The sequence below is a fragment of the Hemicordylus capensis genome, chromosome 6 (assembly GCF_027244095.1).
Source record: "Hemicordylus capensis ecotype Gifberg chromosome 6, rHemCap1.1.pri, whole genome shotgun sequence".
In the NCBI taxonomy this organism is placed as follows: Eukaryota; Metazoa; Chordata; class Lepidosauria; order Squamata; family Cordylidae; genus Hemicordylus; species Hemicordylus capensis.
Genome location: NC_069662.1, coordinates 167,683,952 through 167,700,962, shown reverse-complemented (window position 1 = coordinate 167,700,962; position 17,011 = coordinate 167,683,952). Strand labels below are relative to the sequence as shown.

Below are 17,011 nucleotides of genomic sequence, written 5' to 3'. Positions count from 1 at the left end.
ATCCCAGGAAAAGCTTAATGTGACAGAGTTTGTGTGAGTGAACTCTGGGATTCATACCAGTTTTATCTGGTTGGCTTGCAGTGGTACTCGTTAGGGCTAAAGCAGAGGTTCTCAAATTTGGGTCCCCAGGTGTTGTTGGACTAAAGGCCAAAGGCCACCGTGGCTGGGGATGATGGGAGTTGTAGTCCAATACCACCTGGGGACCAAAGTTTGAGAACCACAGGGTTAAAGGAAAGAACCATTCCAAACAGATGTTGGTCCTCCTGAGAAGTCTCTTCTTACCTGTTGAGCTAGTTTTAGAGTTGACATGCACAGAATACCTAAATGTGTGAGGTAGATTGCTGACTTCTGTATGTATCAGAAGTAAACAAGAATACAGTAATTTCACTTGTAAATGTTCAGCACCTTTTAAAATATGAGAGCATTTTTAAAAGTTGAAAACCTTTTATTTGCTGTCTAATGTCTAAAGCCTTTTTCTTTTGTAAAGCACGTCCTTTAGAAACATTTCAGGCTTTGTTCCCACCAAAAGAGTCAGAAACTAACTTTTTTGCATGAACACTCCACCTGAATTTATTCAGGCTCAGGGTTTGACAGTTCTGCTAAATGCAGCATGCTACCATTTTAGTCCTGAGTATATAAAAGCTCCTGGGGATTCCCACACCATTTTGTCTATAGTTCAAGCTCCATAAATCAAAATGAAAACTTTTCAAGTCTTCTCTGCATCTTTATTTTGCAGTAAATGTGTCTGGTTGCTGGCTGCCTTGCTATTCCCTGTTCAGTTTTTGCTTGCTGGTATGACACTGTCAGTTCTAAAGCTTGTTCTGTGGGATGCTCCATAGGAAGAAGAATAAATCCCACCGTGACATCAAGCGGATGCTGTGTGAATGTCCCACACTGTCCAAAGATGAAAGAACTCAAGGAGAAGTGGCATGTGGAGAAGATTGCCTTAACCGTCTTCTCATGATAGAATGGTAAGGATCATTCATTTTGTGGGTTGTTCACTTCCTCTTGTTACCCATTCATATCCTGAAACAATGTAAAGAAAAGATACTTCTCTACAGAATGAGATAATGTTTTTGGACATTGGAAGCAATGGATGAACAATAGTATATCTATTTTTGACGGCTGTTCTTGATTATGACAAAGCAATTTTGCTCCTTTACACAGTTGTGGAAGTGCTTCTCTTGGGTTTTTGGAAGAAATGCAAGACCAGTTTGTTCCAGCAGGACCTCTAAGCTTGGTGGTGGGGCTGCAGATTATTGCCTGTTTAAAACTTTGGATGTTGATGAAACTTTGCTTTGCTTTTTAGCACACTATTTCGCGCAGCTTATCTTGCTCCTTTTTGAAATCTTTCTTCCTTTTTTAGACTGGAGCAGAATGGGAAGATGGAATGGAATTCTTTCCAACAGAGTTCCTTCCCTCACATGCATAGGGGAAGTGGGGGCACACAAGCCTGAGGCTCATACTGGTTACACTAAGTCAGGCCTGCACAACTTGGGCCCTCCTGCAGGTGCTGGACTGTAACTGCCATCATCCCTGACTGTTGGCCACTGTGTCTGGGGATGAGGGGAGTTGTACTTCCACAACAGCTGGAGGGATGAAGTTATTCAGCCCTGCACTAAACCATGGCTTAGCTTTGCATATGAACCTACCCAGTAGTTCTCAATTGAAGGCATATTGTGTTAAGATGGCCTCTCCAGTGGCATTTGACCCCCATGAAAACTCTTTAAAATATATAGCATTGTATGGTGGAGATGTGCTAAATCTACAAAATCTGCAAGACTGGTTGCATATATTAATCAGATGTTTTAGATGCAAACTCCACTGGATCCCCTTGTCTGATTTCCAAGTAGTATTGAGGAAGTTTGCCCAAAGAATTACCAGGAACCTCTTTGATATGTATTAACAACCAGGATGCTTTCATCAAAAATTGAAGTATAGTGTAAGACCAGCAAAAGTAGAATTGCTTAAGATATGGGGGCAACAGAACAGTGTCACAGAACAGTAAACTGGTAAAACAGAAGCCTGGAAACAATTTAGGATGAAGTATCAAGAAATTGTTCACATTTGAAAACAGGTTGTTGCGTTTTATTTGGGGGGCACAGAGCAGCATGCCCAACTGAAATGGTACGGCCCAAACATAGGCTTTCCACCTCAGTGAGAACAAGGCTTATGGTCTCCCCTTTCCTGAGCTTCTTGGTATTGATGCTCCTGCCTCCCATCTTCTCTATTCATTTCTTGCTTCAACCCTTCAAAGAGTCACTTTGCAGTCTGAAGGCTCCTGCCTGAATTGGGGAAGAAGGTGATCTTGCAGATCAGAGAGCCACTCTTAGCCCCAGCCTGAGACAAGGAACTGGCTCCTTTTAAACAAATGTGTCTGTCCTGTCTTCCTCTTGTGCAGTTTGCCGCATTAATTTCTCTTTGGTGTTCTCCTTCTCTCAATAAATCCTCAAGCAAAGAGACATTGCTCCCTGTAGGTTGAGGCAGGGTCCAAACCACCCATTGAAAGACCAGTGAGCTAGCTCTCATTTAGCCTGAGATCTTTTTTATAGCAAGATGGTGGCATCAGCACATTAGAGTCCAGTGTATTGCAGCTGCTCTTGGCTTTGGATTTCAAAAACCTTGGTTCATATGTTTGTTTTTAATTGAATTGTGTTTATTTTATTTGAATTGTTTTGTGGTGTGTGTTTTATTTTAATGTAAACCGCCCTGAGCCACTTTAGGAAGGGTGGTGTATAAATAGAATAAATAAATATTCTTGCTTAGCCATGAAACTTGCGGAATGGCCCTGAGCAGCTCACTACCGTGTTTCCCCGAAAATAAGACATACCCATAAAATAAGCCGTAGCAGGATTTCTAAGCAGTTGTGCAATATAAGCCATACCCCGAAAATAAGACATAGTGGTGATCTCTCCTGGCTCAGTAGCAGGCTGCTTGCTGAAGCTTTTCCCCTATCCCCCTGGTGTTTGTGTGGGGTGAGAGAGACCCACAGACAGGGGTGTAACGATACCGGTAGGGGTGGCAGGCTGCAAGCTGAGGCATACAGTAGAGGGAAGTAAGGTAAAAATCTCCTCCTCAAAAATCTCCCCTCCTCCTGGCGGTGGCGGGCAGCGGCGAGAGTACGCCGGGAAGCGACGCCGGGCCAGACGGCAGGCCTCGGCGTCGCTCTGCGCACTCCTGCCCGCCACCGCCGCGCTTACTCTCGCCGCTGCCCGCCACCACCAGGAGAAGGGGAGATTTTTGAGGAGGAGATTTTCTGAGATTTTTACTGTACTTCCCTCTACCGTATGCCTCAGCTTGCAGCCTGCCACCCCTACCGGTATCGTTACGCCCCTGTCTGTGGGTCTCTCTCACCCCACACACACACCAGTAAAGCTGCTGCTCCCCAACACTGCCTGCAACAGTCTGTGGGTCTCTCTCAACTATAATTGAATAAATGTAGATTGTTGTACCACACTTAATAAAAATAAGACATCCCCTGAAAATAAGCCATAGTGTGTCTCCTTGTGGAAAAATAAATATAAGACAGTGTCTTATTTTCGGGGAAACACGGTATATCTGTGCCTAGTCTGCCTCACTGGCTTATCAGGGAGCATTAAGACTTTTAAAGTAGTTTGTGTGCTGAAAAGTGTAACTGTATAACTGTTTAATGATGCAGAGAAAGATGCCAGAATGTACAATTAATCCTAGAGTACAGTGACACCATGGTACTTAAGTTCCAAAACTCTGTCCCTCAAGTGACTATCTCTTGAATGCTGTTGGGTGGATTGTGCTTCTTTTGAGAAAATTCGGTGTAGATTTATGCATGGCAATGGATATCTGAATGGCGTCTGAGGCATGAATTATTTTATTGTTTTTCTTCCTGGTTAGTTCCTCACGGTGCCCAAATGGGGAGTACTGCTCCAACCGGCGGTTCCAAAGAAAGCAGCATGCGGACGTTGAAGTCATCTTGACCGAGAAGAAAGGCTGGGGCTTGAGGGCAGCAAAAGACCTCCCATCGTAAGGCTCCCCTCATTGAAGAAACGTCTGCTTAGGCTAGAGATTCTCAGCCTTGGGTCCCCCAATGACCCTTGGACATTGTGGCTGGGGGTAGTTGTAGCCCAGCATTATCTGGGATCCAAGGTTGGAAACTTCTGGCTAAGACATTTTTCTTTCTCATGCCCAGCAGTGAAGGTTTTGTTTGGGAGTGTAGGTGTCTTGCTACTGCCCCCAGTTCCTTGTCATTGGGCTGTCATTCAGTGAATGGGACCTCTCCTCTGGCCTGTTTGCTTTTGCTGTGCAGAAGCGGAAAGTGAACCAGTTAGGTCTCCAACCACACTCCCCCCCTGCCCCAGTCTCTTCTTTGGTAGGAGAAGGCCCTTCATGCGGGGGACCAAAGGCTGGCAGGATCAAAGGTGAACAGGAAAGGCAGGACAGCATAGGGGAATCAGGATTGTGCCAGGATCATGTTTTGTGTCTTAATCTGTTCAAATTGAGCTCGTGTGGGTGAACTTCGAAGTGCATGAATGAAAGCCAAAAGCCTGCCAGTGAGAGCCCTGTCTCTCGCAATGCAAAGATGTCTGTGGTACTCTGGTTTGAGACAGTAGTGATGTTTCCTATTGCATTCTTTGCGTGCTTGCTTATTTATTTACTTATGACATTTAATATACCGCCAACTCCGAAGACTCTGGGCGGTGTACAACAACAGGCAAACAGGCAACATTAAAAATTACATTACATTATTAATAATTTAAAATTATTAAAGAACTAAAGTAACTACCAGAAAACAGAAAAATGAACTATGGGGCAAAGGCCTGGCAAAAAAGACTTCAATAGCGATTTGAAGATCGGTAAGGAAGGTGCTAGCCGGATCTGTAGGGGGAGAGAGTTCCAAAGGAGCGGGGAACTATATATCAATAGTTCCCTATGCTCAGTCTTACACGGAGACAGACAATTGGTCCATCTAGCCTAGTATTGATTGTCAGTAACTCTCCAAGACCTCGGGCAGGAATCGCTTTCCCGGCCCTGCTCAGGGATTGAACTGGGGACCTTCTGCATGCAAAACATTTGCTCTGCCACTAAATAATTTACTCCCGCATTATAAAGTTGTACGGAAGAATAGCCATCCTCTCTGACTTTAGCTCAGGTATAATTCTCTTTCCGATTTGGTTATTCCATGCCTTGGACAGTTTTTCTTTTTCTTGAACCTGCCTAGCAACACCTTCGTACTGGAATACTGTGGTGAAGTGCTGGACCATAAAGAGTTCAAAGCTCGTGTGAAAGAGTATGCCCGGAGCAAGAATATCCATTACTACTTCATGGCACTGAAAAACGATGAGGTGAGTACTAGCTTTCACTGTAAAATGGAGTCACAGTCACAGCACCTAGTTCATAGCTAATGTGTGTGTACGAGATACAGAAGTGAGGTTACCAATACAGGGAAACAGGCCAAGCCCTCATTCATTCATTCTCTCTCTCATATGTTGTTCAGAGGAAAGAATACATATGAGATGAAAATCCATTTCTCTCTTCCCTTTCATATTGCCGTCTAAATTGTAATTATCACTTGCCCCTTGTTTACATTTGGCAGTATATGTTATCCAAGTACTCCATAAGAGGCCATAAAATACACGAGTGTATTTTATTTGTCTTATCTATCTATCTATCTGTCTATTCATTCGACATTTTTGTATACTGCCCAAAACTTGTGTCTCTGAGCATTTTACAATAAAACAATAGAAACAAAACCAAAGAAGTTTAAAAACATTAAAATAATTTAAAATTTAAAACAATGTTAAAAACTATTTAAACAGTATCTAATTAAAAGCCTGGATGAACAAATGTGTCTTAACTGCCTTTTAAAAAGTTTTCGGAGATGGGGAGGCTCTTGTTTCAACAGAGAGCGCATTACAAAGCCTCGGGGCAGCAACGGAGAAGGTCTGTCCCCGAGTAGCCACCAGACAAGCCAGTGGCAACTGCGGACGAACCTCTCCTAATAGTTTCAATAGGCAGTGGGGTTCATGGAGAAGAAGATGCTCTCTTAAATACCTAGGGGGCCTAAGCAGTTTAGGGCTTTGTAGGTTATAACCAGCACCTTGTATTTTGCCTGAAAACATATTGGCAGCCAGTGTAGTTCTTTCAATACTGGAGTAATATTTATTATATGTATTAATAATATATTAAATTAATAAATTTATATTATTTATATATATAGAGAGAGAAATATATATATTATATAAAATAAGTAATATATTAATTAATAATATATTTATTAAATAATAAATTTAAATAAATTAATTAATATGGTGTCTCCGAGATGACCCAGAGACTAAACTGGCTGCTGCATTTTGTACCAACTGGTGTTTCCAGACTACATACAAAGGCAGCCTCAAATAGAGCGCATTGCAGTAGTCAAGTCTGAAGGTTATCAGCATATGTACCACTGCTCTGCAGTCACTTATCTGAAGAAACAGATGCAGCTGGATGCAGCATCTAACCAGCACCTGTTGTGATATGTTCATCATTCATAAGAATGTACCGTGGCTTGTGTCCGGAGAGTTATGATTCCAATACTGGGTTATTCACATAGGAGCAAATGTTAACAAGTTGAATAAAGCGACTTGTTAAAAGCACATAGAACATCTTATTAATCAGTGTAGCCCAACTCAGGCTCGGACTGGCCATTAGGTCAACAGGGCATATTCCCAGTGCGCCCTACCCACGCGGTGCCCCTGTGCCCCAACTCTCATCCTTAATTACCTATTCTGCTCAAAACCTGGCGCCCTCCCCATATACATTCTGGCGCCCTCCCCACATATATTCCGGCGCCCTCTCAGTGCCCCCAGTCCGGCCCTGGCCCAACTGCATGGTAAGCAAATGGAATTCCAGTTGAAATCTTGTTATATCTAATTGTCTTTGACTGGCATTAAAGGGGGGAGATGAAATATTTCAATTTGCCTTTCAGATAATAGATGCCACCCAGAAAGGAAACTGCTCTCGTTTCATGAACCACAGCTGTGAGCCAAACTGTGAAACACAGAAGGTGAGGTGTAGGAAGATGCAACCTGTTACTTGGTTTTGATTCAAATTAAAACCGACTTGTACTTTGCAGTTCTTCCATGTGAAGATGCCCCCAAAGCAGCGATCTGTGTTGGCAGTCAACATGATGGGTAAAAACTCTGGTGCACAGGCTTGAGTCCCTTTTTAAAAGGCTCACCCACTGTGCACTAGGCCATCTCCATGAATCCTCTGCATGCTAGCATTGCATGCCCCAGGCAGTTGCCCACATGTTGGACTGACACTTGGGAGTCAGAGCATTCTGAATACCATATCCACCCTATGAAGTCCGGCACAGGTAAGTGCTTTTGGCAGCATCTGTGTAGGAGGTGAAACATTTAAACTGGTCCCAGATTCTAAAGCTTAGCAGGCTGAATGTAGTTCAGACACTTTCCATCCCTGGCATTGTCTTACTCTTGGTGACTCTTAAACATGTAAGCTATTATTATTTCTGACTAAGATGATGGAAACTTATGTGGCCCTCCAGGCATCTAAGCACAGTGGACTCCAGTCAAGATCTTGAGATGTAAATATTTAATTTTGTAGATGGTAAGCCTCTAATCCTCATTGCTGTGGTTATAAAAACATGAGACCACAAGGTTATAAACAATAACAATGTAGAAGGCCACCTATGAGAACCTCTGGTTCTATTTTTATCTCCTGATTTCTAAGCTCAGTTTCCTGAACTAAAAATCTGTGACAAGTAGCCTCATAGCTTTTAGTCCATTGTAACAGCTTGCTGAAAATACTCAGCTGTTGAGGAGGAACTTGTTACTTTTCCTAGTATGCCAGAAATTGTTTCTTGAAAATTAAACTTGGAATATGAGGAAGTCAAGACTGTGCAGCTAGTAGAGAGAGGCTGTGCTTGTACAATTGCTCAGATAGTGAGGAACATAGGAAGTTGCTTACTACAGAGTCAGACCATTGGTCCTTCTAGCTAAGTATTGTCTACTCAGACTGGCAGCGACTTCTCCAAGGTTGCAGGCAGGAGTCTTTCTCAGCCTCTATCTGGAGATGCTGCCAGGGAGGCAACTTGAAAGCTTCTGCATGAAAGCAGGCAGATGCTCTTCCCAGAGCCGCCCCATCCCCTAGGGAATAGCTTACAATGCTCACACATGCAGTCTCCCATTCAAATGCAAACCAGGGTGGACCCTGCTTAGCAAAGGGGACAAGTCATGCTTGCTACCACAAGACTAGCTCTCCTTCCTGAGGAAAGTCTTAGTTCTCACAACCATATGTAAGGGGCAAAAACTCAAGTTTGTGAGTACTACCAACATTTGTGCCGATTTTCTGCAAGTAACGTGCAGTTTTAGCCTGCTGATAAATGTCTAGGGTGACTCATGGGACAATAAATTGTCCATATCTTGCCACTTCTTTATAATTTCCAAGACCAGTTCTGTTCTGTTTGAGCTTATAGTAAACTGTTTATGCATTTGTGGACATACAACATTGGCTGAACTACTGTGAAGTCACGGTATGTTCATGAACTTTCTAAATGCTGAAAGCAGATGCAGTTGGCACTGAAATCTTTCTGTGAGGGAACTGAGCGGGTCTGGAGACTGGAGGAACTATACCAGAGGGTGGAGGTCTGGGCTTCTGAGCAGTGTCCCCTCTAATTGTTATCAGTGAGTGGAAAGTGTTTTATTATGGGTGGCGGTATCAAGGCAGTGTATGCACATAACACACACACTCACTCACTCACTTAAAGCCCAGCACACAATTTTTTAAATCTCCCCCCGCCCCCAGGTCCCCACCTCAACAGGTAAAAAGCCACAGCAGTAGCTACAGGGGGCAAGGGGAAAGTTCCCCCTTTTGCCCCCTAAAGATCGCTGCTGCTGGCAGCAGGATGGGGTACGGTGGCAGCTGGCTGGGGGGGGGTGAGTGCCCCCCTTTTCACCTCTGAAAGCCCGCTGCTGTGCCGTGCGCTGGGATGGGAGGCGGTGAGCTCCTTCCATCTCCCCTCCTTTCAAGTGACTGCACGGTCTCTGCTGTCTGCAGCCCATTTCTGGAGTTCTTGTGTGGGACAAAATGAATTCACATAAATGTGTAGAGTATAAGTGGAATGCAGCAAATTTCAAATACTGCAATTAAAACCAAACTGGATATAAAACAAATCTATGGTTGGTTGTGTTCTTTTAGCATACAGTTTGGTATTTTGGTGTCAAGTACTCTGGACCTATTACTCGAATATAATTGCTTTTTAAAATGCTGAAGTTGTACTAAGCATATTGTGCAACTTGGTCTCCCCTGCTTTAGTGGACTGTGAATGGACAGCTGAGGGTTGGCTTTTTCACCACCAAACTAGTGCCATCTGGTTCAGAGCTAACATTTGACTACCAGTTCCAGAGATATGGGTAGGTGGTGTTCTTTGCTTACTTGCTTCGTTGTTTGCAAATGTGTCTCCTTGAACAAGAGCAAATAAAGCAATCTGGTGCATGAAGAGCCATAGGTCATCCCCTCTAGGTGTCAGGTGCTGCTGAACTCATTTACTTGTATCTCCTTTGCGGCTCACTCGGGGAGGAAGAGAAGTATACACTTTTATAGAAGAGTAGATGCCACTAACCCTAAACATCTAATAGCAATGTGCCACAGTAGGGTCCTTGTCATCTGCTGAAGGAGCAATAGAGGGCCCTGTCGACCATAGAAAGGGAATAAATTACTTCTTTTCCGAAAAGCAGAGCAAAGGAGAACCTCTGGGTAATCTGACTTGCAAGAAAAACAGGGGCAAACTGCAAGGTGCTTAATTTTTTTTTAAAAAAATTATGAAACACTCCAATGATATGTGTTTGCACCTGACATATTTAAAGTGGAATAGCTCTTTGTCAGAGCTAATATGTAAGATGTTTCCATCCTCAAATGACTAGATACTCTGATTTCACCAACACAAACCACCTTTTGGGGGTAAACGTGGGATATGTAAAGTTGTCTGAACAACACAGAAGGAAGCATTTGCTCTAGATAAGCTCCATAGTAGCAGGTATTCATGTGAAGCAACTGTCGGCTCAATTTTCAGGATAGCTTATTGCTACTCACCTTGTGTTAAGCCTTTTATTAGGATAAATTTTGGGGTTTTTTGGACCCGTTTAAACTTGATGACAGCTCTTAAAAAAGCTCAGACAAGGGATACAAGGCCAAAATTGCCCCTGGCAAAAGGAAAGGTAGGGAGTATATACCAGAGTACTTTGGCGGTGTGTGTTGGCTACAAGATTGTGTGTGGTTGGGAAAAAATTAACCACAAGTTGCATCAGATGAAGTTCTCACAGTTGTGTATTTGACTTGTAAGGGGTCTTTAGGTATTGTTCCACTTTGCTCTTTTTAAGACATGGGGAAAAGAGGTCAAGGGAGAAACAGTTTGGCACAGGTATCTTGGTAAATGTTTGAGCAGACATTAATCTTGCCTGTAGAGCTTATTTGTTCAGTTTTAATACCGCCTTTCATAAGGCGGTTTACAAAACTTAAAATACAATAAAACTCCATAAAATCTGGATAGTGATCCGTTGGCTCATTAGAATAATGGGTTCCGTGCCTGCATGTGAACCTCTCGGGTCAACGAGATAGCTCCTCGCGCCCGCCCAACCGTCCGCTCGTGCCGATTTTCTTGTTTATATGCAGCAGTTGGGCGCTTATTAGTCAGTTTCCTTTTGACCGCCACAGTGCTTAGACCTCGGCTAGGCTCCTCTTGTCAGAGAAAACCATATCTTTCTAAAAGAGAAACAAAGAGGAACAGAGTATCTTTCATACGAGGCAACAAGGTTTCTAAATAATACTTCTCAGAAACAATAAAATATTGCTCAATGGAGGCATCTGTATAAACGGAGCCGCAAAATGAGCTTAACTACTCCGGAAATGGAGACAAAAACAACGTTCAAGCACTGTATAAAGTGCCGGGCAAAACTACCTACGACAGACCATCATGGCACCACATTTTAAAACCTTAAAAACAGTAAAAAACCATAAAACGCCAAAAAACACCCACCCTAAAAAAGACAAAACGAAGCAGAAGAGTTGGGACCTGGCAGCCCCAATGGGTAAAAGCCTGAACAAATAGTAGTTTTTTAAAAGCAGCCACAGTTGTCAGAGAACAGGAGTTGTGCAGATTCTCTGCTCTAGGCTTACTTTAATGTTTTTAAACCAGGGCTTCCCAACCTAGGGTCTCCAAGTATTGTGGACTTCAGCTCCTATGATCCCCAAGGGCCATGGTGCTGAGGGTGATGGGTTATAGAGCAGAAGTATCTGGGAGCCCTTGGTTTAAACTGACATTTTCTCCTGAGGATGCAGAGAGGTTCTGAATAAAAGGAGATTGGTAAGCATTCGGTTTCCTAAAGCTTGACAAGAATTTGTTGCTGTTCCCTCTCCCCAGTGGCAGCTCAAGGCCTCTGTGCACCTGAGGCAGGGTGCCACATGCTACCCACCCTTCTCCCACCTCCCTTTTTAAAAGCAGGGGACAGAAGGTTGTCTTGCCACCTTGCTGGTGCCCCAATAATCTGCTGCCTGAGGTAACTGCCTCACCTTGCCTCATGGAAGAGTTGCCTCTTCCTTTCCCTACCCCACAACATCCACAGTTGTGGAGCTTCCTTTCCTTAGCTCACCAAAGCCTGAAATCATGGTTCTTCCAGAAGCTTTCCATGTTGTTGGCTTTGGGGTTAATAGACTTGGCTGGTGGTAATGGTGGTCCTTGGTTTTTAACCGCTATTTATGTCTTTGCTTTAAATTCCCCCAAGCCCTTGGGATGGGATGGGCAGTGAGGTGAAATATGTGGAATAGTATGAAAGCAATCTGAGATTGCCACCTGTCCTGTTATGGTGATGTATGCATGTGTGCTTCAAACAGCAAAGAAGCTCAGAAGTGTTTCTGCGGCTCTGCCAACTGCCGGGGTTACCTTGGAGGAGAGAACAGGGTCAGCATCAGAGCTGCGGGGGGCAAAATGAAGAAGGAGCGGTCACGTAAAAAAGATTCGGTGAGTGCTGGAGGGTGAAGAAGAGAGACTTAGTTTTGTGTCCTAGTACAGCAGGATTTTCAGCTCCTCTGGGGATAGTAATCATTCTAGAAAATGAACAGCTCAGATGGTTGGCTGCATATTCCTTGATGGGATTTCTCCCAAAGGTAAAATTAGGTTGAGTGCGAAATCCTCTGCTAGGATCAAACATCCGAATACCCAGATGGAAGGCTCCACATAGTTGTAACCTTCATTAAAGCAACTTGGACCAGTAGGGTTCCAGTTGCATCCTTCACAAAGCCAGGTGGAGCAGGTCTTTTCAGCAATGTCATCCATCAGCTAAGATCCCCTTTCTGTTGTGTCTCAAGTACTGAAGTGTGGATTTTGAGTCTGTTCTTGCTACCATCTTCTCCAATTTGCCAATATTTTCCCCAGTTACCTGAGTAAGGTCTAATTTTAATGTGTCCTATTCAGTATGGTGGCTGCTCTCCGAAGCCAATTCACATTTCACATCAATAATGCCATAACATGCTTGATTGATTGACTGTGATTTTTATACAGTACCGCCTTTCATAAAACTCATCACAAGGAGGTTTATAAAAGTTTAAACAATAAAATTCCATAAAATTGCATTGAAATATTAAAATCAATTAAGACCATTAAAAAAACACGTAATGCCAAAAAGCAGCAGCTTTGCATCACATGAGGCTTTTGTAGCATTTGGGTGCTTCCTGTGTCAGTGCTGCACCATATGGGGAGCAGCCATATGATCCAAGGAATCATTGTCATGCACAACTTCAGGCTATGGATCTGACAGAACAGGTGACCAGGGAAGAGCAACTACTGCACTACAAATGTAATCATGAAAACTAGGCCTAACTTCCACCAAACTATTCATTTGAATTCAGTTCCCAGCCAGGTTTGTATTGGAGTTAGTGGTGCTTTGAGGAAGTGTGAAATTATCAGGCTGGAAAAGACCAGGATATCATCTAGGCTAAATAAAGGGTATATATTTTATCATCTGAGCACAGAGAGCAGTCAGCCAAAATGGAGTATGTCAGAGCTACCTGCAGAATGAGAATTAAATTGCTTCCTGCTTGGGATGTATCTGACTTTATTACCACTTGGCTCTTTAATGCACTTGAGATCCAGTGTGACTTCAATACACTGGATCTCTAGCGCATTGAAATCCAGGTTCTTGTCCCTAAAAAGCCTCCTTCACAGATGCCATTTGCTTATGAAGTCTGCCTTGGCCAGAGGGGACTGGCACATCTCTGTCTTGTACAACTTTTTTTATATATATATTGGTAGGTGGATGGAGAATTAGAGGCACTCCTGGAGAATGGAGAAGGGCTTTCAGATAAGAACCAAGTTCTCAGTTTATCTCGACTGATGGTGCGGATTGAGACTCTAGAGCAAAAGCTCACCTGTCTCAAACTCATACAGGTGAGGTGAACCCTTATTTTACTTGACCAGGAGGTGATTGGCAGAAAAGTTACTTGCTGTTGAAATATTTCACTTTAAGTGTGGGGCTTGGGGCTTTTGGAAAGAAAACAAAATGGGATTTTTATTTTTGTTTTTCTTCTATGGGTGGATGAAAATAGAAGCTGCTTGGGGACTGGAATTTTTACTTCCAGATTTCAGAAGTACACGAAACAATTACAAATATATATAGTGGTAGAAACTGAGCTGCAAGTTGATGCAGCCTGAAGTATCTGAACATGTCTGATATTTTGCCAGTTGAAAAATAGGAACAGTCAACACTGAAAAAGCTTCTTGCAGCATGTGTCCCCTTTGACGTTCTTTTAACTCTTTCCAAGGCAATAGGCTGATTATTTCCCTAAGGAGGGTGAAGTATGGTGGTGAGTTCTTTGGAGTGAGATAATATTTCTAAGACAAGCAAGAGCCAAATTAGGAGTATATCCAGATCAAAGGAAAGCAGGCCATAATTCACAAGCCAAAATGAGCCTAGGTCTGTGTGTTCCCCTAGTAAAGATGGCATCATTGTTTCATAGGAGCAGTTAACTAGCATGTGTTAGATCCATTGATGATTAATGTACTTTGGGGGTTTAATAAAATTAATGCTTTAAGAATACTTGACCATTATTTGACTGTTCAAATGCCCAAGCCTGCAAGATTATGATAGTGACCATTGGTAGGAGTTACATTGAGATAGCTAAGCTAGACAGTGTGTTATCACCAGTTGCTGCTGTTGCGAATCTCAGCAGGGATGTTTGAATCAATTCAAGTACAAATTGATTTGTACCCGAATCTAGCTGATTTGGACAGTTTGGAGACAGAACAAACCGCCCCTGTGGTCCATTGGCTAGATTCAGTTTGAATTGCTTCAAGGTTCGGATTCCTCCTATTAATTCCCCCCGATTCCCAGCTTTCATTTTTTTTAAAAAAGCTAAGCTCTAGCCCTTGTAGAAGTGGAGTTAGGGAGCAAAAAATGTTCAGTCACTATTTTTCAAGTGTATAATTTTTCCTCAATGAATCTGTATGAGGATTCATTATATACCTTCATTTATTCTATTCCTTTTGACTGCCTTTGGACAGTGCCAGCTGCCATGTGCCAACTATATCCCGCTCCCACCAGCAAGGCAGTGGGGTACTAAGTTTATTTTCTAGGAATTTAGTGTTTAGACTCTTTAGTGTCTAATGTCTTTCCTCATAATGAATCCCTATGAGGATTCATTGCACCCCAGAGTCTAAATACCTCAATAAAATATAAACTCAGTACCCAGTGGCTTGGGCGGGGGTGGGCACATGTGATGCCACTAATCCCACCCCCCGCAAAGCAGTGGGGTCAAAATGAATAGAAGAAATAAAGGTGTGTAATGAAGACACCAAAGAATCTAAACACTTCAAAAATTCCTAAAAAATAAACTGAGTACCCAAGTGTGTGTGTATGTGTAGTTGGCACTGTCCAATGACAGTCAAAATGAACAGAAGAAATGAAGGCATATAATGAATCCTCATAGGGATTCATTTTTAAGTGAAAGCTGGGGATCCATGTTAGGGTTAGGATAGGGCGACTTCGAATTCCCATTATTTCCTATGGCGGAAATATACAAAATGAGTAAAAACTAAAAAAAAAATCGTTAAAAATCAACCAAGTGCCCCACTGCCCTGAAATTTAGAAGGTAGAAGGCACCCATTGGGGACCTACCCACACCCATATTTGGTACCCCTAGGACCTTGATAAGTGGTCTGAGTCAATTCAAATCGAATCCGAGGTGATTCAGGGGGACAAAATCGGACATGAAACAAATCGATTAGTGCACATCCCTAAATCTTTGACAAACTGGGGAAGGGAATAAATGAGAAGACTGGTCTTAAAGTGCCACTTTTTTCATCACTTTATCCAGAGCTAGTTTGTGATATTTTTGCAAAAACCATGCACATGTTGAGATTATTGTGATCATGGGGGAAATTTCTTTTTTTAAAAAGGAGAGGTGAAATACCAACCTCCTGGGGAACTGAGAAAGTTATACTTTTTCAGATCAAATCTAAAATCTTGTTTTCTGTTCTCCATGTTTAGTACAGAAATGTTGATACTCCCATTTCTTCATGTGGTCATGCTGTCCCTGAAAGACAGTACAGAAATGAACTGAACAATTTTTGTTCTTATAGAAAAATTCATGGAGGATAGGTCTATCAATGGCTACTAGTCTTGTGGCTATAGGCCACCTCCAGCCTCAGAGGCAATATGTCTCTAAATACCAATTTCAGGGGAGCAACAGAAAGAGAAAGGGCCTGCCCTCACTTCTTGCCTGTGGGCTTCTCAGAGGCATCTGGTGGGCCGCTGTGGGAAACAGGATGCTGGACTAGATAGACTCTGGGCCTGATCCAGCAGGGCTATTCTTATGTTCTTGCTCACTACTTCTGGGCATCTTAATATATCTTTTTTGTGCCCAACAATAATATCTATTGAACTTCACATAGAAATATCACAGACCTCCCATAACGCCTACATTTCATGACCTTTTGGTCCTATGCTTTACCATTCTTTTCCTCTGTTCCTGTTCCTCACCTGCCAGCTGAGATTAACACTTTGTGCAACTGACAAAGTGGGCTCTAGTCTACAAAAGCACGTGCCATAGATCATTAAGGCAACTACCATCATCCCCAGCCACCATGATGGCGAATATTTATATACTGCTCGTCAACCAAAGTTCTCAAAGTGATTTACATAGAAAAATAAGTAATAAATATATAAAATGTCTCCCTGTGCCCAAAGGGCTCACAATAACAGCCCTTGGGGTTAGGTTAAAAATGGGTAACCAAGGATCAGATCCACACAGTGAAGTCCCCCAAAAGTTTAGGAACATAGGAAGCGGCCATATACTGAGTTGGACAATTGGTCCATCTAGCTCAGTATTGTCTGTACAGACTGGCAGTGGCTTCTCCAAGGTTGCTGGCAGGAATCTCTCAGCCCTATCAGGAGATGCTAGGGAGGGAACTTGGAACCTTCTGCATGCAAGCATACAGATGCTCTTCCAAGAGTGCTCACACATGTAGTCTCCCATTCAAATGCATTCAGATTTAAACCAGGGCAGACCCTGCTTAGCAGAGGGGACATCATGCTTGCTACCACAAGATCATCTCTTTGGGTGTCCCCCATATACCATGAACACTTGAAACTCAGGCATTTTTTTCAGCTTGCATATTGATTTGATTTGATTTTTTGCATTTTTAGACAGTCTCTTGTGCTTGATGGTAGTAAATGCCTACCATAGCTCAGTCCTTGTATGCAGTGCTTTAAAAATGTAATAGAAGAATTGGTTCTGCTATTCTGCCGTGCCTATGGGGAAGTAGCTGGATGGTCTCTTGCTCACTCTTTCCTTTTCCCCCCTCTAAAAGAACACGCATTCTCAGTCCTGCCTGAAGTCTTTCTTGGAATGCCATGGTTTGTCCCTTCTCTGGATTTGGATGACTGAGCTTGGTGATGGCCGAGGAAATACAGTCAACAACTTGAAGCTCCAGTTTGAGGTCAGTGATGGCCTTGTCATGACCTTTTTGCTGTCTGAATGTGTG

The 17,011-nt window shown here is 42.9% G+C and overlaps 1 protein-coding gene across 6 annotated transcripts in view; it reads left to right on the top strand.

Moving 5' to 3' along the window:
- SETD2 (SET domain containing 2, histone lysine methyltransferase) overlaps positions 1-17,011 on the top strand; it is an 81,198-nt gene that overhangs the window by 29,991 nt on the left and 34,196 nt on the right. For all 6 annotated transcript variants that reach the window (XR_008309717.1, XM_053261099.1, XM_053261102.1 and 3 more), the window contains exons 5-12: positions 840-971; positions 3,871-3,999; positions 5,195-5,318; positions 6,944-7,021; positions 9,292-9,389; positions 11,866-11,992; positions 13,283-13,417; positions 16,838-16,966. Coding sequence is in view for 5 of the 6 variants with exons in the window: in XM_053261099.1 (XP_053117074.1) it covers positions 840-971; positions 3,871-3,999; positions 5,195-5,318; positions 6,944-7,021; positions 9,292-9,389; positions 11,866-11,992; positions 13,283-13,417; positions 16,838-16,966 (952 nt within the window). In the remaining variant the exon portion in view is untranslated. The remainder of the gene's footprint in view (positions 1-839; positions 972-3,870; positions 4,000-5,194; positions 5,319-6,943; positions 7,022-9,291; positions 9,390-11,865; positions 11,993-13,282; positions 13,418-16,837; positions 16,967-17,011) is intronic.